The sequence below is a fragment of the Aptenodytes patagonicus genome, chromosome 1, assembly GCF_965638725.1.
Source record: "Aptenodytes patagonicus chromosome 1, bAptPat1.pri.cur, whole genome shotgun sequence".
Taxonomy (NCBI): Eukaryota; Metazoa; Chordata; class Aves; order Sphenisciformes; family Spheniscidae; genus Aptenodytes; species Aptenodytes patagonicus.
This window is the reverse complement of record NC_134949.1, coordinates 168,724,860-168,751,148: the sequence shown is the minus strand read 5'-3', so window position 1 is coordinate 168,751,148 and position 26,289 is coordinate 168,724,860. Positions and strand designations below refer to the sequence as shown.

Sequence of the window (26,289 nt, the reverse complement as noted above, 5' to 3'; positions counted from 1 at the left end):
GTCAGAAAATTAGAACTGTGCCTCTTTCAGTTTGCTGTGCAAATAATCAAAGCATTTGCTTGGAAAATTTGCTGTGACACAAAGACACACCCCACCATGAAATTAAAAATTTTGCTTCAATTTAGGACATTTTAAACCACATGTTAGAGCAAAGCCACAGAAAATGTGGAAACAACTAGATTCACAACTTAGGTAACATTCACAAAACCCCAAAGGAAGAAGATATTGGGAAACCTCTCGTCCTGTTTATAAAGGTACAGTCAAGCCCAGGGCTCAGGACACTTACATGAGAGGTGAAGGCTGAGCAGAGACACAAGGGTACGTGTTATTTTTACCGGTCACGGAGCATGCACTGAATGTGGGTTGCCCGCCTCTCCAGCGAGCGTGTTAATTGTTCTACTAGAGACAATTCTGTGGTAGGCCTCCTTCAGTGTCTGCTCTTGAAGCTGCTCTCCCTTTGGATGAATCAGCAAGTAAGTATGGCACCGAAGAAGGCAAATGAGTGTGTGCCTGAAGGCTATGGCAATCAGCATGGGAGGGACTACAGCTGGATTCAAATCCCCTTCGTTTTTTTTGGCCTAATTTAGGGCACAGAACGGATCCCTTCCTGCAGAGCGGGCTGTAGGGTATAAGGAGGGATGACTTCACCTCCTCTTCGGTTTTGTGATTGGCACCAAAATTCCACTTGCAAATCTCGCCTGAGAAACAACCAAAAATCTTTTGTCTCAGAAAGGCTGAAGGCAACCACATCCCAAGCGTTTTCTTCAAGCAAGGAGTGGTGTCCAAAGGAATCTAGATATAGTCTGACAATGCATTTCTTTGGACCATCAGCTTCTGGGGAAAAAAAAAATCACTGTAATGTAAACTTCTTTACAGCCTAAACTATAATTAACAACACTGAAATTGAAATGTGGGGTATAATATACATTGAAATAAGAAAAAAAACAAAATATGACCTCTTCTCTACTGTATATTATATTCATTACATTAAAAAAAGAAATTTTAGTAATTAAATGATTAAGTGCTAAGCATCGTGAAAAGTTCTATTGCACTGTATATGACTTTACTGTACCCCCTCTACTGGGCAACTATTAGAAAGCTTCACCTCAAAAACAAAAAAAGAAAAACATACTAGGAGTAAGTGGCTGCAAACGAGGAGTACATAGCTGCTGACCATACTAAAACACTAGTAGTGTATATAAATCAAAACCAAAGAACCTCAAACGTTCATGTAGAAATATACCTTAAGTTCATCCCCCTAGATTTTTTGACAGCTGAATGCTAGAGGTTAAATTATTTTAAAAACATTTGCTTACATATACATCGCTGAAAATTAAAGAAAAATCTAACATAGCCCTATAATTTTCTATTTTTTCATGGCTTTTAAATAGTAAGAAAGAAACTTAGAATGATAAACATAAATATGTTAACAGCAACATTTCTTCACTCTTCTATAAACAGAGAAAAAAGTTCACACACATCAAGGAGAAAAAAATGGCTTCACTGAACAGTCATTCAAGCAAAAGTGAATACAATTTACAATCTGTTTTGTCTTTGTTCAATTCAAAGACACACTTCACTGTGAAGCTCTGATTTATAGCTGTCCAGCACTATGAACTCCTAAATAAATAAATAGGCAAAAATAGAAGAGTGCCGCCCGCAACAAGGGACTCCTGAGAATGCTGCCATTTGTTATTTGCATGACAGAAACACCCAAAAGAGGATTAATATATCTGAAGTGGGAGGCAGAGCCTCACTAGGATGCACGCTGGACCATCACGTAGCCAGCAGCATGCCCTGCCCTGAAGAGTTTGTTGTGTCAGTTAAGAGAAACCAACACAATTGACTATAAAAGGAACAATGAGCAAAGGGAAGATGTAGCAGTAAGCTGGAACAGAAAGTTGCAGGACAAGATGTGTGCCTTTTTTTTTTTTTTTTTTTTTTTAAGTACAGGAAAACAAAGGGGTCAGGGAATTAATGAGTTTCTCCACCCATACGTTTAACTACTGTCAATGTATAGTTATACTGCGGTTACAATGATAGTGGTATATCTTGAGAGATGATTTTAAGATGAAGAAGAGCCAGCTTGTGGATGAACTTTCCTGCACAGAGAGCAGGAAGTTACAAAGATGTAAGCATGAAAGATAAGCAGGCAAAACGATGATGGAGGGAGGAAAAAACACTGGAATGTGCCAACAGCTCCAGTCACCAGGTGCAGAAATAGTAAAAGCTTTGCATGGGAATAGGGCTAAGGCTCAAATGAAGCCACGCTCCTTTCTAGTGTCCTGTTAGACCCCCTCAAAGTACACCAGCGCCATAAGATCAAGAAAAAGCCTTCTCTCCATCTGGCCCTGGGGAGGAGCTGCAAGACAGAACTGTCAAAAGACTAGTTGGTAGTAACAGTCACAGAAGTTGCAGAACTTGGGATGTTTGGATATCGAAAGAGCTTTGTACATATTGACTTGAATTTCTGCCCTGTGCAGACTGGCTGCTTGCACGTGCCCTCTCCTTCACCCCCTGCTTCATTCACTGCATATCCACTCCCCGTTTCCTCTCCTCCCTCTTCCTTCAACATTGCTTCTTCCACTTCCCTTCACCATGGAATGGCACAAGTTCTGGATACAAATAAGCACACGTGAAAAAGAGGAGAGAATGTCATCCCACACACAACCAAGGCATGAAGCCTGACACGGCGAGGCATAGGCTAGGAAGCGTGGAAGAGTTTGGGACAAACCAAGTGAGAACAGAAGGTGAACAGAAGGTGGCTGCAACACTTAAACTAGAAGAGTGCCTAAATTAATGTTTTGGAAATGCAGAGTGACAAAAAGAGCCAGATAGGGGAACTACAATAACTACACATGAGCTGTAAAGGCAACAGGAAGGGTGTTTTACACTGAAAAACATGGGAAATCCTTATAGCAAGTTCTGAAATCATTCCCAAATTAAAACTGCAGAAGCCAAAAGGCCACTGTCACCTGAAGGGAGATGGCAAAGTGCATCCAGGACACACTGCATAACCACAAGCATTTGATACATACAGACTATTCACAAGGTTATACTTAGACAGATGAGGCGAGACTCGCTATCTATTGAGAGATGCCTTTAGAGAACAATTCAGAGGATTTTAGTTAATTCTTGCTTTAAACTGCTCTTACAGGAGCATATTTCACTCTGCTAACTACAGAACTGCAGGGGCAACAGCCAGTTGTGTCTCAAGTTAGTCTTTAGAGTATATTCTAATTAGTTTGCTTAATTTCATTCACACAGGGTCTTAAGATTTCACAAGACCAATTAAGATTTCAGGTAGAGGAATTCTCAGTAAAAGTTTTCTTTCTTCCTTCAAAATAAACATGTCTGTCTTTGGGTCTTAACAGTTCACTTATTTATGCATCCATTTTGTTTCTCGGACATCCATTTTCACCACAATTTTTTTTTTGTTTGTTTATTTAACCAGCAGCTTCTCTGCTGAAACTGTATCGTACACATTAGGATGAAAGAAGTTCCAGGACTGCAAGGAACTGCATAACTAGAGGAGCAATGCAAAGACTATGACAAAAATACCTATCTTTCAGGTATCCATATCCAATATATAAAACACTATAAAATCCTCTCCTCTAAAACCACTATAAAATCATCTAAAGCACAAGTTATATTTTGGAATTAACAGTACAAATTTTGCAAATAATCACTGACCATAATCTGATCCCAGATGTTTTGGGAAAGGCTGTTTTAAAACAACTGCTTTGCCATTATTCTGCGTTAAAAAAAGGCATTAACCAAATCTCTGATAAGGCAGCATTAAAATGGAAAAATACACATATAATAATTAAATTAAATGACAGACAAATATCTTGTGTTTTTCCTTCCCTCTTCACAAAACAGCATGAGCACAGAACTTGATTCTGGATCAATTTGTGGATATATCATTAAAACATACAAAACAAAAGTATAACTTTAAGGAAAAAAAAACACAGAAGGCAGAATTGTGTCAATAACCCAACCACTATTAATATTACAGAGTACTAATTAGTAACAACAGCATTGTAGATATTATAATATTTAGAGAACAAATGTTGGCTCTGATGATTTTCAAAATGTAGCTTAACTTTAGAATGCATATGAAAAGCATCCAATGAACTTTTCATCACAGCTGAATGGTATTTACAATGCCTCTTAACTTTCTGAATGTCCTTGACTAAGTCTGGAGAGGAAATCCTTAAATAGCAATTCACATTCCAAATACGAACATTCAATTGCTAAAGTTCTTAGTGGTCAGCTATACAGTGGTCATGCTTTCAGGAAGAGGTCACGAACAAGTTTAAGTGTTTGGATCACTCTAAAACCTTTTAGGACCTTCTGGACAATTGGGGGTTTGTTTGTTTGTTTGTTTTGTTTTTCCAAAGAAAGGAGACTGAAATGTCTCTTGACATCAAGGTTTTGTACCCTTTCATAATCCAGTGTTTTTCTAGAAAACTGTCATATCACAGTTGATATAGAAAATGCTGGTCCTATGAAACGAAAGTCTCTGGTACAGCACATGATCCACGTGGTGAGGTCTATTCCACCTTCCAGAAGGTTCCTTACTGCAGCAGGGTACCACCCTCATACCTGCAGAAGTCTGTCCACAATGGGTCTGTCCACAATGGACCACTTGGCATGATTAGGACCTAAATTAAGTCAAGACATCACAAATTACCTGAACTAGAAACCCAAATTAATATTGAAAACAAAACCTGAGGTATATTGTAAAACAATATCACTAAAGTGTTACCACTTGCATGGGTCACATTCTTTCCTCCTCAGTGCATTCAGACACCCAAAGGACCATTATGTTCAGAAAAGAGATCCTGGAAGAACTGAAAGGTTCTGACATCAGAATTTATACTAGCTGTGAATCCCATTGAGGAGGTATGACTCATCTCTGAGGTTTAAATTAGATTATCAACCAAGTGAAGCAGCACAGTAAATCTACAATAAAAGATGAATGCCTACAGGAAAATAATTTTTGCCCCTAGTGGCAGATGCTTGAACTTTAAAGGATCTGAGACTAAGCTCTTTGTCTAAGCCTTCCTGACAGAAAACAATTGAAATAATTTCTTTAGTTGGTCCAACTTTGCTCCATATGCCACATGGAAACAATGTCTAAACCCTGTAAAATAAAGTATATTGTCACTTCTAAACCAATTGAGGATCAAACAATTTACAGAAACCAAGACTTATTTTGCTGACAATTAAACTCTATCATCAAGACTTGAGATTCAATGAAATTTGACAATTGTGAAGAAAAGAGGCTTTTGTCTGAGTAAGTCTGAAGCATTTGGAAGAATCAACAGAAAATCAGAAGACTGAATTAGATCGAAGTATCAGAGCCTTTGAGGATAGTCTAGAATTCACTAATGAAAATAACTGCCTTCCTTCCTCTGTTTCCTCTCTGAATTGCTTTGGTATTACAGCAGAAAGGCATATAGTGAGAGGCAAATTTGGTCTAAGGAGCAAGCGTTATACCCATCACACTTCCTCTTATACCAACAGCATACGTTGTCTATCCTGCTGGTCAAGCTCCATTATGAAGAGCCACCATCCCTTTAAAGATGAGATGAAAGACAAGTACGAATCACTGCTGTACACCAAATCTAAGGGGTGCGAAGGGCCTTCTAAGCCTTTTTCTTCCATGGTGAAAGCCATCACATTTACTTTGTACTAATTCAGATACAACCCAAAGAAGTTTGCAAATTCTATTCTATACTATTCTAGTGCTGGAGGTCACTAGCTGGGATAATATTCTTGCATCTCCTCCTCATGGAGTCAAAGAATGAATATATTCTTCTGTTTTTCCAAGAACTGTAATACTAACTTGTTCTTCTTCTGCCCATTTAATTGAAAAATACACAAGATTTCTAGTCAAAACACCTCCATGCCTACTTTACAATTAATAAAAAGGAGTCAATAAGCATTTGAACGTTTTGCATCTCATGAGAAGTACAAACAACAGAAGCAGAGTGCAAAGGTATTAACAAATTAAGCGGTGCTCACAGCACTACATTTTAAGCTGAAAATATCTCAGATCATTTCAGAAACTTGGGATTTTGCATTCCACAAAATGTTCATGTCTCTATTAAAAGTACATAATAATATTGCTTTATTGCGTGGCTAAAATGGGAAAACAATTAACGAAATCCTATTTTTCCACAGGAATGTTTCTATTTTTTAAGCAAACAAATACTTCTGGAAAGTGTCAGATTGGACATTTCTACTCTCAAACACTCAGCAGGTGAACAAAATCATCTGTATAAGCCCCCATAATCTTTGAGAAACACTTATTTCTGAACAATCACTTCTAAACACTGTTCCTCTTAAGTCTTCGGTAGTAGCTGAGCAACACTGGTTATTAAATTGAGGTGCAGCAGAGTTTGTTTTTTCTTATCTCAATTTTAAAAAAAAGTATGTTGGGATTGTTTTTTCTGTTGGGGATTTTTGGGGGGTTTAAATATGAGCAGCATTTAGTGAATGACTTTGAATTCAATATTAAACCATACTCATAGCTTAATTATGAAAAAAGATCATTGTCACTACATATTTGGAATATTAAAACTTGTCAGCTTTATAAAAACCTCAAGGCACTTTTTTCTCTCAAATTTGGCTTTATTTTGAAAGCGCTCCTTCGATAAGATTTCTTAATATTAGAACAAGTCTAGTGTAACTAGTTTTCTGTTGAAAATATTGGGAAAAAATGTTCTCTATATTGTTAGTTCAATAGAAAAAAAGATGACACTTCTAAAGCTAAAATTATCTATATTTCACAGTTCTGGTGCTTTCAATTTGCAGAAGTTTCTGCAGATATCTTTTGTCCTAAATGAGCATCAAATTTTTTTTTCCTCCAATGGTAAGGGAACATTAGCTGACTAAAGTTAACTACTACCAACTCTTCCTTAAACCATTTTACCATTTTTTAGTCAGGAAATACCAGAAATATTCTGGAAGGCTAACAGTAATTGTTTACTTTTGGCCGGTTGTTGAGGCTGGGGGGGAGGGAGAATTGTTCTTCTAAGAGGAGAATGGGGAATGAAGGAAGGGAGAAAGGAAAGAAGCATTATACTAACATCAGGCAAAGTGTATGTGGTTTTTTTAATATATATATATATATATGTATTTTTAATATTTTTTTATGTGTGTGTGCCTATATAAAAATAAATATTAAAATTATGGTTCATCCTTTCTCTTAAATTTAGTGGTAAATTCAGAATACTGAAGATTTTAAGATACCCATCCTTAAGCACACAGACAGCTAGGTACCCTGAACCCCCCCACTACAGTGGGTAGGAAAGACAGCTCTTCTCCAGCGAGATTTAGAGCAAAAGCCTAGTATTGGTGCTCTCAATAATGCCCTGGAAGAGCCTGCCTCTCTATCACATACCTGGTAAACCTAGGCTAATGTTAACTTTTGTGAATACCCTTCTTTGCCTGGTCATTCCTCATTATACATACTCTTCCAACTGGAATCCTAAATGGCTAGAAAATAGAAATAATCATGGATTTGAAGAAGTTCTATTATTTTATACCAGAAAATTGTGTATTTTACTCACTGAACCCTTAACCTCTATTACTGAAAGGATAATCTTACCATAACAAAGATGCCATTTGTACTTTATACTTAACAATAACTTAAGTAAGTGCCATACAGCAAATTTGGTCTGAACAGGCATAGGAACCCCAGCACTTCAGTTTGCTTTTAGTTTCTCCTTCTGGAAATGGAAAGAAAGTTAGGCTCCTATCTCATTAGGCGATGCACAGATTTACTCATGCTTACAGGTCATAACAAAAATAGAAGGTTCTTCATTAAGTTGCCCAGCATTAAGGATATATTCCCCTATTTCAGTGAGAGGGAAGAGAAAGCAAACGCAAGTGATAGACAGCAACAGTACTTCTGAAACTGTTAATTATCCCATGTAATGAGAAGATCACTACATACAAAAACATTCTAAACCCAATCTCTCTAAGTGAAGACAGACACTCACCACCTTCTCTCTAAAGACCAGCATGACAGATTATAAACATAAAATAAGTGCACTGGAAGAAGAGATGAATGAGATAGTGTACAGTTTATTTACAGCTTTAAATGTTCATATTAAAAAGGAGAGAGGGAAAAAAACCAACATTGAACAAATGCACCCGGCATCTAATCACTTACTGTCCTCTGGGCACGTCCTAGAAAGGACGGGGCAGGAGCAGTATTCCTGTATGAGAAATTACTTAGGACATCTTAAAAACAGATGTAGGAACTCTGTCTGAAAATTTAGACTGAACTGTATCTATTTTGGGTTGTGAACATTCAAACTGATGAACATGAAATTATGCTGAGAAATGAATACATGCAGGGACAAAGGAACATGTATTCCCAATGAAGAGAAGCTTACCACAAAGCAGAGGGTTTTTTTCTTGCCTACGCACGAATTAGCAATATTCTGCATTGCATCATTTGCATATTAAACAGACAGTAACTTCATTGAGAAAAAACAGGTTTACCACACACAGAGAAATCTCATCACATCTGATAAAAAGAAAACTGAGGAAGAGTTAGGCTATCCTCCATCCACTATACCTTGTAATTGCCAGCAACAACGTCCATGTTCCAAATCTTCACCTTCTCAGTTTTCCACGCACCTTCAGATTATTCTGCGCTCTTGTGCCCCAACACTAACACAGGCTAGTGAAGATTTATGCTTGAAAGAGGGCAGAAGACAGTGTAAAGGGGTTGGGAGAGATGGAAGAGTAGCATTCCCAGACACAGAAAGCGGAGGATAAATTCAGGTACACAGTGGGTAAAAACTGACAAGAACCATGCCGGTGGACAGAAAAACCATGAACTTATGAGAAGTTTAACTTTAAACTTCCTTTGAGTTTATGAATGTCATAAACGTTGCACAAGTAGCACATGATAAAAGCTCAAGTTTGAGGAGTATTAGTGACCTCTATATTCTTTTTTTAACTGGCAAATGAGGAAGTATAAGGGGATGCTGCTACTAGAAGACAAGCAGGTCAGTAGTCATTCATGACTTCTATAGCAGTGAAAAGTCCAACATGAAAACAAAACCACCTGCTTAGTATACAACACACTTCTACTCTGAACCAAACAGTTCAGAACGAAGACTTTGACACCTTGCTCCCATATACCAGTCAGCTTGCTTTGCATGCTAGCTCTGTGAAGACAATTTCCTATCCAGCATTAGGCGAGTAACAGCTAAAGCAGCCTCAGCTTCTCCAGACGTTTCAGAAATTTCCTCACTCCACAACCCTCTCATTAGGGACCACCACAACTAAATATTCTGCCCAAGCCGAAATCAAAAGCTAAGGCAACAAAACATGCAAATGAGAATCACCTAGGAAAATGTTCAACAAGAGCCCAAATTTAAATGAACACTAAAACAAACCTCCATGAACCTGCAGTTTCCAGTTTCAAGCTACCTACCTCAAGGTTGGTATTGCCACAAGCAATAATTAATGGCCATTACATACTACTATTCTAATTACAGGACTATTGTGCAGTAAATAATAAAACAAACAAACAAAAATGGTCTTCATATGCTTGATGCTATTTTAAAACACTTTGTAAAGCTCTCTTAAGACAGGTAGCTGTCAACATATATGGCTTGTCATAATGTTGCCTCCTGCAAATAGAACATTATCTTGCGTAAAATGACATCAGAAATCAAAACCTGAAGGAGGTCCTGCACATGTATTCACCTGATTGCATAACAAAAAGCCTCTGACAAAGTACCTACTCATTCTGATGGAAAAAAAAAGAACACCTGGGGAAGACAGGGTAGAAGCAAGCAAGTACTGTTGTCTTGTACTATTCACAAATAGCTTAGTAATTAACTCTATCAAGTTTGTATTTTTTAAACTGAACAGCACACTGAAGTTGAGCTCGATTCAATACTTCCACTTCCCTAACTGTTGATTTCTATCCTCTGGTTTTTATTCTGGATTGCCAGAACAGGCAGATTCATATACAACAACCATTCTTTTCTACACTAAAATTTTAATTTTGGATCAAAAAGTGCCTTTTGTTTCCAAACACTCTCCAAGATCACCACAGGCACAAACTAATCTTCACTTGTTGCATAATCTGCAAGATGCTGACAATCTGGAAAAGAAAAAGAAAAAAAAAAAAAGACTAATTAATTCACCCAGATGCTGCAGTGCAGATTACCTAGGATCATCTGGGAGAAAGATTTCTGTGCAGTATAAAGCAGAAGAACAGTGCTAATGAAATGAGTTTGCACTGTGATAGTCTTTGTTTTCTTTTAATTTACAGCTATGCAGATTTAAAAAATAAATAAATAAAAATGGGCTGTTTTTTCTGCAAACACCACAGTGGTCTAAACAGGTCTGTGTGTCCATAAGACAGCAATGAAAGGTTATGGCATGGGAAAGAGCCCAGAAGAGCCAAGAGCCTGACATGTAGGGCTTTCACCTGGGATGGAGGAGCCATGTGTTCAAGGCCCATATTAAATCAGAGGGAGGAGATCTGGGCTGCCTTCCCCATGTTCCACATACATGCTCTCACCACCTGGCTATTTGTTATCCCTGCCCTGCTCTTCCCCAAAATAATTTCTTTGGAAATGCTTCTGCCTCGTTCCAAGGTGGAATAAAAGTAGGTTTTTGGTAAGTTTTTCCTCACCTCTCAAAATGCTCATTTCCCACCCAGAACGGGTGTCCATGAACAGCAAGAGAAGAGGTCCTATCCGTGCGGCACCTCCAATCCCCTCTATCCACAACAGTCACTGCAGCATCCAACAATTTTAGGCAGATTAAAAATAGCAAAAAAAGGTATATATTTAAACTAGTTATTATCAAAACCAAAACCCCCTCCATTCTTCAGATTATCTCCAAAAGCTTATTGGCAGCCGCATCACCTCAGCTAAGCCCTCTTTTAAGCCCCTTGCAGTTTTTCCATCGATATTATTGCAGTCTCTCCCTCTGTTTTCAAGTGTCTCCAACCAACATTTCCTTCCTCCTTGCCACAAATCTCGTCAAATAGTCTGCCATCTATGCAAGACTAAAACATAACTCCATTTTTCCTTTCCTGCTACACCTGCAGGAAAGATGTGTCTCTGAATGGCTTGTCTTCTGAAGTCAATACTTTTAATTAGGTTTCTCTGTCTTGGTCGACTCCTCTGTGCCTCCTTTTTGCTCGGCTGAGGTGGGTTGACAGCAGCTCTCTCCGTGGTTGCTTTAGCAAATGGAAAAACTAGACTTTGCAGTATCTGGGCAGGTCAGCATATGGTCAGAAATGAGTTTCGCAGCAGGCCGTTTTCCCCACCAGGGGATCTTAATGTGAAGAAGATAGAAAAATCCCTGTGAAGGGACATGAAATCTTGTGCCAGGAAAGCAGGAGACTGCACTTGGAAGTGGTTGTCAGTACAAGCTTCACGCTATTTCCCTATCAAATAAAGTCCCGTCCCCTCCTACAAACAGCTTTTCCGTAAACCTTTTAATTTTATCTCCTGTATTAAGCGTAAATGGGGTGAGCACTGACTCGGTGAACTGAAAATGTAATGGGCTTGTCTCATCAGTTTATGGCCAAGTTTCATTCAATTATTACTGCAGAGAAAAATAGGAGAGAGTTGAATTGAGTTATGCTAATAGATAGTAAACGTAAACATAACTCCAGAGTACTATTTACTAACTTTAAAAACTACTCCTATAGCAATCAACTTTATAAGGTTCCTGACAGAATCATAATAGTGATAAAACACATGGAAGCATAAGACTATTTAAACTCTTAACAAAAGCCATGATAATACTAACAGTAAATGAGCAACTCCCACAAAGTACCATTTAATAATCACGCCCTGATAAGGTTTAAAGTACATATCACCATTGTTATATGAAAAAACATTAAAGTTTTTTTTTTTTTAAACACATGTGGCAACCTAACAGGTTTTAATTACCACACCTACTTCAGTGACGACCTGTTCCACTCAAACACCCAAACATAATATTTACAACGTTGTGCTGTTGTTAAGGATCTCGATGATTGATGGAACCTATTGTGTTGCCATCTTAACAGCAACAAATGCAAGTGATTACCAACACTGAAGAGAGAATCTGTGTTTTTATTTTACAACAAAAGGCTGTCCTATAGGGACTTCTTTTCAACATAAACTAACAAACCTGCGCACATGTGAACGTGCTTTAGGGCTTGCACAGAGAGTAAAAAACAAAGCCTCTACTGCTTTAAGGACAACATATGTTTTTGTATTAGCTTAAGAGAACATGAAAGCTGTCAAAAGAGCTGGTATAGTTTTTCACAATCCCGCAGAATTCATCTTGACCACAAGGAAATATCTGAAAACTGCATCAGAAAGATAGCACAGATCTTGTTTCCGAAAAAAAGAAAGCAATTGACTCATTGAGTCAAATAGGAATACAATACATTTTCTGGCATCACTACTGAATATTTATATCCGTGATGAATGAGACTACAAACGAAATATTTTAACATGAAGCTTTGCCTTGTTAACTGCATGATATGCCAAAACACCACCTACTGTAAATCACAGGGTTTAAGACCAGTATTTCTTGTTTAAACATGCTACTTGTTCAGCAGAATCACTTGTGTGAACAAGCATACATTAATGTACACTAACTAGAGCAGTTTCACTATCCAACTGATAGAGTATAATTTAACAACCTCATTATCAGCATTGTAATTTTCAGACTGCTGAAATATCATTTTTGTTGCAAATATTATACGGTTTAAATACTTTAACAACATTGCCCATTTGATGCTTCTGTCAGATAAAATGCAGATAGGCACTTGTGCATTGATGAACATGCTTTTAATCCTGTAAGAAACTTTCTCTGTCAAATTATAGGTGTTTCAACACTTGATTTATGAACACCATAATTAAAATCCTTATGCCTTAAAGAAAAACAAACTCTTCATCATAACAACAGCTTTCTTTCACATTTTTATCTTTTAATATTTGGAGTTTGCTTTTATATGCTGCTATTAGCTATCAGTTTGGCATGTCATTCCTGGCTGCCAAGACAGGAGAATATTTCTCTTTATAACCTGATCGAACCTCAAAGTCTGGATAAGCACCCAAAGGGATCAATGTTTATTTACAGTTTCCACAAAGTATTGGGGGGGGGGGGAATCTGCTAATTTAACAGGTAGAGGACAACAATCACACAATTCACTGCTTTCTATTTCTAGGAAGGCCAGAAATGCTGTAATGTTTGCCAAAATATTTCTCGTCCTTCTATGAGCTGTCAGATCCAAGAGTTTGGAGAGATACAATTTAAAAAAAAAAAAAGGGAAGAAGAGAGCTAGATTTTCATATGCATTTCTGCAGTGGTTCTGGTTCAATTTGAATTTTAGACAGATCTCTGGAGGGGGAAGAGATTCCTACTTTATCTGAACAAATTCATGCATATCATTCATTCATTCTTACAGCATCCATCAGCACAACAGCAGCAGGTTTCAGTTTCCTAAACCCAATGCAATTCAAAATTACACACAATCTCCACTAAAACTACCATTACTGAAAGTGATGCAGTTACACATTAGCATCCCTTCTCTAAAGAAATCTCTGTCCCCAAATCCCAGAAAAGAACAATTCATTTACAAGCTAAGCAAGTAATCTTGAATCAAATCCTGAAGGTTGTCAAAACTAGGTTCTCCTAAACTGTCAATAAGAAACTAATTTCAAAAGAGGGAACTCCCAATTCAAGTCTTTGCTGCTGAAGTCCTGGTCCCTTTTACCTAGCTTTCTATCAAATTTGTTTTGAAATGTTACAAACATCTTGAAAAAGAAATTAAAAGGAATAATAGCTGAAGAAGGTGTCCTTGACGGGACCAAAGCATCAGACTCTATAGGGTTATCCGACTTTTGGCCACTAATTACAAAGCCAACAAAGTTCCTGAACTCAGCATTGCATGAAGCTGAAAAGCTTGCTGTATAAAAGATTAAGAGAAAATATTATACTTGCAGATAATGAGGATAACTGAATGGAACCGCGTTACTATTGCTCAGTGGAGAGGCTGAAAATTAACTCCTCAAATATAATCTCTAAAAACATAACAGATAAATGTTGTTATCCTTCTAACAAGCTGTTGTAATGCTAGACTGGGATAAAACAGATCATGCTGCCCTCTTGTGCTCGACGTGCACAGAAATCAACCCCTTTATTCCTGCAAGTGACACATGAAGAGGAATATATAAAGCATTCACTATGAAGTAGAAAATGTCCACGTTTTCCTCCTTACAGATACTTCGACATGCATGCAATTCCCTTACTGGGATATGGATAGAAGAGCAAAGGAAGTTTCAAGAGAGTCAAATTCTACACTCCAAAAAATAAACAAGTTCTGTCAACAAATGCAGACAAGTCAGATGCAATAAAGCCCAAAATACAACCATTTAATCTCTAACTTCCCATCAAGCTTTCACTATAGCTGTTTAAGTGATGCTGTATAGATATCTGCTGATAAATTTGAATTTCAGTCATAAATATCTGATCATTCTTTCTGAATGCTGGATAACACAATAAGCTTTAGTCACTTAGGATTACCAGCTCAATAGGGTTAGGTGAAGTGCTTATGAAAGGAAGAGACAGTCATTTATTAATAAGGTTCTTGCAGTGCAAAACATACTTAAAGTAGTAACATCTAACTATTTTAGATCTATGCCAAAATACACAAAGGTGAAATCTGTGTACATACAAATATTTTTGAGTGGGAAGGGAGAAAGGAGAGGGGTCCTTATATTCCTCTTCTGTCTCTGCTATGTAATCCAGGTTCCAAAAATCCATTCAAATTCTTCTATCATCCGGGTAAGATGCTCGTTACTATTCCCTTTACAACCTTTCCCCCCCTATATATTGCTAATGCAATCTGTAAAGAGAGATCTTGGGCTTATGCCTAAACTGATTCACAAAGCATAATTTTTTTAGAAATAAGTCATCTCATTTATTCACCATGACTGATTGGATCTACACTGTTGGGAGCTGACAGACATGTCATGATTCACCACATATTTCCATTTCCTAATGTCAACTCCCCGATGCTGCTCATTAGTCTGTTTTCCCAATAAGAACTATCAAGAGCTTAGGATGTCTATTTATTTAAGTTTCCTTCCTTGACTTTGGAACACGGATCACCATGTGTTCAAAATACTGGCCGTGGCATTTTTTAATTGCTGATTATTTTTGGATAAATAAAACAGCAAAAGTCAGTTCAGCAATTGCTTCTGCTAAGGTCTTAGAGATCTCACACAAATACTGAGAACAGCTGGATACTTAAATGACATATCTGACACTGCAATATCAGCTTTGCTAATATGGGATATGATAACTAATAGTTTGGCTTGGCCATTGCAATCACAACCCTAGAAAAAGGAGCCTTTAATAATTTCAATTTATTTTTAGTACAAGTTTCATAGTAAGGCATATTAAAAAAAGGAAAAAAAAAAAAAAAGACTTCCACTTAAACAAATCTCACCCCAATGCAAAAAAATAGCATGTGAAGTTCTAAAAGATAAATACACAGTAAAAAAACACATAAATCAGACAATGAAACACAGATGTTAAAAACAATTTCAGAACTGCTACATGCTGTAGTTCTGAACAAGAGCATGGTCTCACATGTTATCTTTTCCCTTTTCTTTTTTCCTTTTTCAAAAGATGTATAGATCAGAACAGCAGTACCTTTGCATGCTACCATGACCAAAAGAAAGATGAAGGGAAAGAAATATATGCACACTGAAGTTAATCTTCTATTATAAAATATCTGCTGATAAATAGAAACACACATCTGTAAGTCACAACTGTGTGAATACCAGCGATAGGCAGATTTTATGAATGTCACTTTTACAAAGCGCTGCTAATTTGAGCTTCACAGTATGTTACAAAGCAAACTGTTTTATTACTTTACAGTGTCCCTGATGTTTACCCTGTAGTTCTTAGTTTGCTATGATGAGCCAGGTTTATGGCCATTCTTACAAGATAATTATGTATTCCCTCAAAAATACAGTTACTGCATATGCTGCACACACCAAAAAAAAAAAAAAAGAGAAAAGAGAGAGAGAAGAGGAAAATCCCTGCCTATCTGACAACAAACCCCATCAGTACTACGATTTCTTCTGATGTATGTGCTCTCACTAGCTCTCCACTAACCTGTCTCCTGAGCTTATAGCTTCACTTCTAATCCTTTGCAGTGGCCGTGAATTTACACTACCACAGACTCACAGTACAAGTAGACCACATAAACACAGCCTTAAACTTCTGCAGGTGTAGATTTTTTTTTTTTTTTTAAGGGGAAACTGTACATGTTTCATTTATCATATTATGGACATGAACGTCTTTTCCACATGAGTATTTTTTTCCTGAAAATATTACTAATTTTTCTGAAACAATAAAGCCATTCCTATATACCCTTACAATCATTAAATGGCTTCTGGAACTACGAGAACAAACCTATGTTCCTTTTCTTCAAAGGAGTGAAGACCATTAGATTTCCATTTCTCGTGTAAAACTGGCTAGTAAATCAGTACCACCCCACTTCTCCACTCTCTTCACACTGCTCCAGCTTCTCTCTTGTTTCTTTTGAAGAGCATAAGGATCTGGATTACAGTTTTAAATTGCATGCTTTACACTTTTGTGCATTCTGGAACGATAGTAAGCTACACAGTTTCTCAAAACTGTGAATTACCACACATGCTTAAAAGTATTTTTTAAAAGAGCAAATAATTGTTGGGGTTAAGCTTTCACAGAAAAGCACGAGAAAGGCATCCCCACATATGCATGCATATACATTCAGCATATGGAAGACACCTCTGTGTAACTGAATCAGAACAGCAATGCAACTAGCAGGTCAATGTACAACACCAGTCACATGAAATTCATTTTTCTGTAGACTGCATTTGAAGAGAGTAAGATCAACCATCAACAAGCAGTCAACATTCTGACTTTTAAATTTAAAAACACCACACTGTTAAATTCAAAGATTTTAAGTAAAAGAAACAAAAAACCCCCCACAAATGTGCAAAAATACTATAAAATCGTAATTGCCCAGAAATAGCATAGTTAACATAATCAATGAGGTACATTACATGTTAAGAGGTTTTTTTACTATTAAACTTACCTATAGGATTTCTGTCAAAAAATAAGACAGGAGCTTTCAAAATGGATTGAAACATTTTGTTGTGCAAAGTCTGACCGGAATTAACAAGAACTTGAAACACCAGAAGACTTCTTATTATGCCAAAGAGTATTGTAGCCACCGTTAAACCTGAAATTAAAAAAACATGGACAGAGCATGCATACCGATATGGATCTTTCACAAGGAAAAGAATTTAAAAATAAAACTGAACTAAAAACAAATTTTGTTGACTTCTGTATATAGCAAGAATCCAAACTTAAGCCTAGGGACTCAGACTGAGCGCAGAACATAGATATGTTATATTTGTCACTAGCTTCAGTTACTATCATATCATTGATTTAAAACAATTTCTCTTTTTCGGTTTGAAAGAATTGGTACTTTATAGAAATGTAGGAAATGTCTGTTAACCCATGAAATAAATCTGTATTAAAACCTTCTGCATAACAGCTCTGCTAAGAAATTCATTTCACAGTGCCGTGTATAATTGTGGCTTGCAGAGGTCACTGTGAAGATTCAACATTCGCCAGCAGGTATTAACGAAGTAATATATACACGGCTATTTAGAGACAACCTTGAGTTATTCTCAATCAGCCCAAACCACTCAGGCCATTCTTCCCCTTGTAAACCACATCAAATCATTTAAATTATGTGTATTTCTTTAACACAGTATAAGATGCATCCCTTACGCCATGTGAAATACAGCCCTTCTAGGGAATTGGTCTGCAGACTGTTTGTCTTTCTTCTGGGCACATCTCCACTTACAAGACAGGGGTGCTACAGGGTAAAAGATGGGAACAAAGAATGATGAGAGTGCTGCTGCTCTGTTTGTTGTGTGTAATCTCCAGTGTGGCTGCCCAAATTCCCAGTCGATGAAGGTGAACAGTGAAGGTACTAAGCTTACATTTGGCAGTGCTTCCAGGCTCCAGGTGATCTGCTCCAGAAACTAAGCATAGCCACCACAAGCCCAGATGCTCAGGCCTTGAGGACACAACCTTAAGTTAGACCCTAACTATCAACATAAAACACTGCCTATTCTAAGGACAGGTTAAAACTGGACGCAATTCAGGTACAGATATAGTAACAGTGAGAAAGAGTGAGGTTTTAAATTATATGATGTGGTTAAGTCAATCAGTTATTCCATCCGGCTTACTGCTGTATCCTCCCAGGATGCAAAAAAAGGTATCGCTATTTCATTTGTCTGCTCGCAGCTGTACATATTTGTGCACATTATGTACACATTGTACACATTTCTGTACAACTTCACTCAAGTTTGGAAGCCACTGGAAACTGCTGGCATGACCCTCACCAAACAAATCACCTGAAAAGACCTAATGGCTAGGCAGAAGGGGGAGGAACGAGATTTACTTTTAAGTCCTTCATCCGGTCTGTCTCACGCCAAAGGTTTTTGCTTTCCCCATTTACAAGCTTCCCACCCCAGTATGAGAGAGACAAGGACTCTTTGTACACTCACTTTATAGAAAAGGTGTAGAATTGGTACCTCAGTTCTGGCCAACAGGGTTTCCCATTAACAGAAATTTTACTCTTCTAAATCTTTGTCTCATAGAAACAACAAGGACTAGAAAGGAACTACCATGGTGATTTTTTTCTTTGTCCAAACATTGAGAATCAGAAATAAAAATGTTAAATTATTTTATACAGTTTCAGAGGTTATAGAAAAAAGTAAGTTAGATTATTATGTACTTCATATGCAACGTACTATCTTTTTATAACTTTTTCAACTTCACTTACAATTTTGCGTAGGTAAGTCAATGCTGTCTGTTCAACTATTGCAAATATCTCACTAAGCCATCTGAACATTTCCATATAAAGGTAACTTTTGCTGTTCTGCTATCTAGAACAAAATTTGCCTTAAAGGATAAAATTTTCTGTAACGTGGTTTAGGTTATATGGTCAGAGAAAGCCAAGTTTGCCACACTTAATCATACTGTGCGGTGCACTGGAACAGCTCATGAAATAAGACATTACACAGTGAAAATAAGAGCCAAGTTTATCTGGCTCCTAAATTGTTGCTTCCCAGGCCAAGCACAATGTTTTCTGTCAAGCACTTCGATCACGTGGCATTCCCAAAAAAACCTCAAACAAAAAAATGCTCTCACCCGTGAGAGATGTTTCTGAATACATTCAATGCATATTCTTCTGGTATTCCACCTGTTTTCTCAGACCTATCATTTACATCTCCATCAAGAAATTACCATGCCATACAAAACTGTACATCACTAGAAGTGCTAAATAGCAGAGTCTGAGAGCATATTTCTACACATGATTTTTCTATGCCAATTTTTACTACATTTCAGAGCAGTATTTCAAGATGTTTGGATGCCTGAATACAAGGATCAATGCCCTTTTCTGGATATTTAGCAGCATACGGCTACCTATTGAAATGTTTTTTAACATCCTGCTTTGCATACCCATCTAGGATGCTTTTTAAAAACTGGTTCTTTTGCTATGGCACTTCAGAAGGAATGTAGCCATGCCAAGTTTTAGAACAGCACAGAATGAAGATCCGTTTCTAATCCCTCTTGCCCATCCATATAATGACTGAAGATTTAGCTCAGTGACCTATTAGTATAGACAATAACCACAACCTTACGGTGACTGACTTTTTGAATACTCAATTCCTAGTTTACTTTCCAAAATCCAGGCAAAGCAAATTAAGAGTCTGCATTCAACCTATTTCTTCTATTAGATTTATTTTATTTATTCCAATTAATTTAGTCAGGAAGCAAGACTCGGGCTCCTAATCTGTTAAGACATTATTCAGTTACTGCTAAAAATCACATTTTCCCACATTGGTGTTGCTTCACACCTCTCAAAACTGTTTATTATGATAGGTCAGATAATAAATACTTCTTTAGATACACACACACGTGCATGTATAATTACCTGCGTAAATTCCCAAATAAAAGTTAAGGTCTAGATGTTCAGTCTCATTTGCTCTGTTATTTCCATTTGTTGTGACATTCAACTTTTCTTGATGATTTGCCCTGTGGAAATGCATACAGAAGATAACGATCATCAAATCACATTCTGCAAATATTCATGAGTGTGTTTAACTGTTTCTAGATTCGACTCTGTTGAAATCTTTAGTTCAAAAGATCCCATGTACTGCTGTCGTCATGCATCACACCATGAGTAGAAGCAATCACAGGCTACACTTCAGCATAAAGTTTTATTTTTTTTCCCCACACAAAATGAGTGGAGATCAGAAAAAGATCAACCATATTCTGAAGTTTCCTAGAACAGGTTTCCACCACCACCTCCACCTATACAACACTGATTTCTATTAGACAAACAGCACTTGACTGAAAAGGCAGAAATGACCGACCAGTTATTATCATCAACCTACCAGTAAGAAAGCCACCAGTCCTGGAGCACATATGCCACCTTGAGTGAAAGAGGCAAATACAAGAGTCATGTTACAAAATGAAAAAAACATTAGAAAATTAAACTTCCTTGCTATTCTTTCATGTTCTCTGGGAAAACATCACATATTCAGGAAAGTATGCCATCCAGTCTTTCAAGACCAGCAGCAATTTGCAAAGCACATTAGAAGGTGCATTAGAACCCTCTACAAAGAAAGAAGTTACCTTAAATTACCTTACATGATAGCAAACTAAAAGGAAAGCAATACACTTAAGTAAACAAAATATAGTAGCGCTTCCTAATGTATGTTAATTGCACATTAAAGAACTCATTTTTCAGTTCCTAAATTTGCTACTAGAGATATTCCAAAATGCTTTTTGATTAACAAACTTTCTGATGTTACCAGTCCAGAAATTTGTGTTTATGGGAGATAATTACCAGAAACAGGGTTGAAGGAGGATGAGAGAAGAGAGGGAGGGAAAAATTCCTACTGCCACCTTCCTTCTGTGCCGAGAGGTGACTACAAACTTGTGACAGGGTTTATCTCAAAATACACCTCTGTTCACGTGAATTTAAAAGTTCTGGGTGGTCTACTGAAGAGATTTGATCTTGCTCAGCTATCTTTCCAACAGACTAAATTCAAGGACAAGCAAAAAGGAAGTAACATATCTAAATATATAGACTATTTTTTACAGCCAAGACCAATCATTTCCATGAAATGAATTTAAGCTTTCTCAGCAGGAAACAGAGAAAAAGGCAATAAGCTATCTTCATGCAGTTTCCTCAGCTCACCATTTCTTTCAGTAAGTTTCAAAATCATTTTCCTTGTTTAAAAATTCTTTTACATACCTGCTACGGTCTGCATTACACACACTATTTGCCTATCCTCTTCCTCACTTTCTTATTCTGCTGAACAGTGACCCTCCTTCTAGCCTTCTCAAAACCTGCACTTATCAGCAGACGAGCTTTTCTTTTAACACTTCTGTCAGATTCTGTCCTCCCATAACCAGTAAATCCCTTTACCCTCCTAAACTGGAAACATACTGACTGTTCAGGTTTGTTAAACACTACTTTATACACCTTATGATTTTGTTCTCTATTTCCAAAAATTAGACTGGCTTATAATTTCTGTGTCACGCTGCCAGTAAAGTAATTATTTTATTGAAGTATTAAAACTGTTGAAATAAGGATCAATGCAGGACCTCTCAATACGGTACCAAAACTCCATGCTGATATATAAAATTCGATTGAGTATACTACAAAATTATTAAAGAACACCACGCTCCCAAACATTTGAGATGAAACATCACAGTAACAAGCATACACTATGTTAAAAACTAAAAAAAAAACCCAAAAAACAAACCGACCTAAAAAAAAAAAAGGTAAACCCAAAATACATTCAATATTGTTTGTGGCTCCCGACAACTTACCTGTGCCAAAATATTGAATACTAAAAGTATAAAAATCACAAAGTAGTTTGCTCCTGCAGTGAAATATTTTCTGTAAACCTTAAAGTTTATTTTTCCCTCAGAGCGACTCTCCTCTGGCACTGCAGCCAGTGCATTTTCGGCCTGAAAAAAAAAAACAACCCAGAATAAAAACCATCAACCTTGCAGTTACAGATTCAGACTAAGCCACTTGAAAGTCATGGTTCAGAATTACCAAACAATTAAATAAGGAGATAAAGTGATTACACATATAAAGCCTTTAAATATCGGAACTATAGCTTTGACAAAAAAAATCAGTCTCAGTGCAGTAATACTGAAAAATCTACTTTGCAAAATGACACTGTCAGGGTTTTATTTTGCATTGCATCACAAAATGTAACATGACTTCACTTACAGCCAGAAATATTTACTCTAACTGACCACTAAACCAGGTTTTTCTTTTCTTATATACTACCTTCAGTCGTAATAGCTCTGGAAACTAAGGCCTTGACTCGGGAAAGATTCTGTTTTCAGAATGGAAGTGTGTGCAACCTTTCCTTTTCAGAAAAGTATTTGAAGTAAATACTCTTCTGCAAGTATGCACCAAAATCAATCAACATATGCCCAGAGTAACAAATTACCCATAAAGTTTTAATCACCTCCGTGTAAGTACCAACAAAGCATCTGTTAATAGACAAAACAAGTAAAATGACAAATGAGAAATCATATTAAGCAAACAATGGATGGGGGACACTGAAAGACAGAAAAGGAAAAAATGAGATAGGCATGAAGAAGGTAAAAGAACTATTCAAATGAACAAAATTCTGATTTTTTTTTTTTTTTTTTATTTTACAGTATATGTGATAGAAAAACTAGTGCCAGTTCAGTGGACGTGTAACACTTGATTTTGTTGTCAGCAGACATGGCTGTACAAGAGCAGTGGAATCAACAGACCTGACTCAGATGTGAAAGGAGAAATCCTACCTACTCACCTATAAAAGAAGAGAAGCCTATCTTGTTTTTTTGTTTCTCCAGTGCCCCCCCCCCCCCCCCCACAATCCAACAGCTCTAATGCTGCTAAAAAGCTTGGCACGCCTTTGTGGATTTAATACTGGAGTCACTACTGGGACATTAATAACATCAGATAAGCGTACTGGTTTACTGCTTTTGGGCATAAAACCATCCCTCCAAAAAGGTATGAAAAACAAAAGTCTGTAGTTTGTTGTTTTTTTTTTTATCTCACTGCTTTCTATTATAGAAAAGAAAAAGAAATAATATATACCCATAGCATAAAGGTGACAATCATCAGGGACACACAGGGATTACTTGTTCCATGTGTTCCATGGATGCAGTGCTAGCACAGGTCTAGCAGGGTCACAGGGCTCCTGCGCCGTTTTGCGTGAATGCAAGCACACCTGCAGAAGGCCACCTCTGGTATAGAAACCTTGCGGCTGCTTTTGCACTGTGCAGACCAAGAGATAACAAGGCACCTGGAAGTCAAGCTGGCACCATACAAAGCATTCTGTTTTCACCAACAGAAGGGCTGGGGAGACCAATGCAGTGGTGTCCCAACATTACCCCCTCAGGGCCAGCTCGAGATCACGTGTGTATGTTAATGCCAGCCATGCAAATGTAGACTTTGTATAAAGCCACAGCTTCTGCATGCATTTCCCAGAGCTCAGGATTTCAGGGAAAGTATTAATTTGAGCTCAGCACTGCACGAACAGACAGAACCCACCCAATATAGTGGTACTGCCCCTTTAAAGCACCACTGTCAGAGGACAGGATGAAGGAAGCACAGTGCAGTGTCTTTGGACACCTATAGGAATGTTTCCTGCATCCAGCAGATCTGATGCTGAACCTGAACAAACTCACTCTGCTGGGTTTGAACAGAACAGCGCAGAGCCGTGGGATGCCTGCCCTCTGCAGCCCAGGTGGCAGGACTGCCAGCCAAGCACAGTGGTAGGCAGATCCACCGTGGGCGAGCTCTCACCTGCTAATGCAATCCAACAATCCCTGAAATTCAAATGCAGCAGGGAAAGCCCTTATCGCAGTTCAAGTTAAAAAACAGCCAGACAATAATTGAGACACGTCTATCCTTTGAGCACTCACAGGTGGTTGTTCCACTGCTCCATCTTTCTGCGAGTGGACAGAAGAATCCTGGGACCAGACAGAGGACTCCGAGAAGGTTCGGCTCCGGGCAGACTTCAGGTTGGGGGTTCCTGGAACCGACAGCTGTTCTACCTCCTCATCTTTTTTCAAAAGGGAAGCAAAGTCGATGCCAGATCTCAGGAACTCTGAATAGGTACCTTTCCCCACCATTTTACCCTACAATTAATACAAGCTTTGATTATCTTCATTATACGCTTTCTGTAGAAGGACAGTTTTTCCTACCTATCCCTGCTGCCTCTGGGGTTCTGCAGATGCTGAGCACACATCCCACTGCAGTAACTGAGCTGAAGCCTCTAACTATCAGTTCCTCATTTACAAGAGCAGAAACAAGCTCTTCACCCTCTAACCAGTCCCTTTCCAGCAGCTAACCAGGCTAAGAAGCGTACAAACGGGATGACAAAAGTCCCAGTTACAGCCAGGTGAGAATTACCTCCTTGGAGAAGCCGTGGGAGACAGCCATGCAGCTTTAGGACAAGCTGCTGAACTACATGCATAACCATCAGTCTTTTTATATTACTCCAGGCTAAGGGTAAACAGCAGCTTAATTTTCTGGTCCTCACAGAGCTCTACAAGGAGCAACACAGACCATTTCCACACTTCTTACAGCTCTATCACAAACTCATTTCTAGAAAGCTACTGTAACTTTTAAAGAGATCTGAATGGGAGGAAAAAGACGGCTAGTGTCCTTTTTTGCAACTTTGTGATGCATCAAAAGTAATCTGAAGTACTTCACTACCCAACCCTAAAAAAAACCCAAACAAAAACTAGCTGAAGTTCTTGCATTTCCCGTGAATATCTAGTACAACGAAGCTTGGAAGGAATGAGTTTCGCTGAAGGCCTGCTCGTTCTCAAAGGTATCTGTGACCATTTCTCAGCCTTAATTTAAAAAGGGGACTGGTTGCAAAATCAACATAGTTCTTAATTCACACAAAAGTGTAAGAAACAAGAATAAAAGCAAAGCATTAACATAGTCTCAAAATAAGTAATTCTCTCACAGTATATTATACATAAGTAAGATAAAAATCAATATGTAAGATTACATACATGTATGATAAAATTCAGAAACAGATTTTTCAGGGAAGATATTCTAAGAAAAATCAACTTATTTCATTAATAATTATATATGGTCATTAATAGACAGAAAATACATTTACAAACCAAAAATAAAAATCATTAACTGGTTTGGCGTTGTTTTTCATTCTTAGATTAAAAAGGATAATTAGAAAGTAAGTGAGATAAAAGCATAGACACTGAAATCACTTACATCTTTTAAAATTAGAATCTGATTTGCAGCACGGAGATATTGCAACTGGTGAGTGACCAAAACAGAGATCTTCTGATGCAAGGCCTGACAAATACACCTGCAAAGAGATGGAAAAATTAATTAAAAAAAATGGAGTGTCCTAAAACATTTTGACTATTTCTGGAAAACGTCTTCTATTCAATTACACAGTTTAAAATAAGGAAAAAAGATGCCCATGTTTATTAGACATAAAAATTACACTTAACAAACATGTTCCTTATTTAACTTCATAAGTTTTTAAGGTAGGGAAAAGAAATTTCATATTTCTGGTCTGGGGTGAAAGAGGAGGAAATATCTTAAGAACATTTCATTAAAATTGTGTTAAACATCCTCCTATCAAATATACACATCATAAGCTGAATTGCAAAGAGGGTATTTAACAAAAATTAAACTAACGGAACGAGAAAGCAGGGCAACGCGCTGTGGACAATTACAGAAAAATACAGCCAATAAAAGTAACTTCCTTGAGATGAGCTTTCAGAGCAGCTGTAACAGTGAGCCACTGAGAGTTCTGGAGAAGTAAACAGTACTGATCTGTGCTACATCCAGGTATGCACTGAGGTAGAGGAGCGAGATCCTTCAACCATCTCTGACCTTTCCCCATGGAATCAGGGCTTACCTTCCTCTCCAGTACCTTACCTGCTTACCCTAGAGCCTTCCCAAGAAGTTTGGGATTTGGAGAGAGAAGTGAAGAAGGGACTGGGCACACCAGAACCAGTCGGCAAGTGCAGTTCTATCCCATACAGTTTTAGCAGAAAAGATATCTGGTACCTTTTCAGCAGAGCCCTGAAAGGCTGCCAGAGCCAAAAAAAAAAAAAACACCAACAGCGGAG

At 37.7% G+C, this 26,289-nt stretch overlaps 1 protein-coding gene across 2 annotated transcripts in view; it reads right to left on the bottom strand.

The window, feature by feature from the left end:
• Positions 1 to 26,289, bottom strand: part of ABCC4 (ATP binding cassette subfamily C member 4 (PEL blood group)) — a 160,150-nt gene that overhangs the window by 81,267 nt on the left and 52,594 nt on the right. For both annotated transcript variants that reach the window (XM_076362161.1, XM_076362151.1), the window contains exons 14-19: positions 25,418 to 25,514; positions 24,094 to 24,309; positions 21,985 to 22,125; positions 20,538 to 20,575; positions 20,075 to 20,175; positions 17,153 to 17,299 (exon numbers count right to left, since the gene is read on the bottom strand). In XM_076362161.1, coding sequence (XP_076218276.1) covers positions 17,153 to 17,299; positions 20,075 to 20,175; positions 20,538 to 20,575; positions 21,985 to 22,125; positions 24,094 to 24,309; positions 25,418 to 25,514 — 740 coding nt within the window. The remainder of the gene's footprint in view (positions 1 to 17,152; positions 17,300 to 20,074; positions 20,176 to 20,537; positions 20,576 to 21,984; positions 22,126 to 24,093; positions 24,310 to 25,417; positions 25,515 to 26,289) is intronic.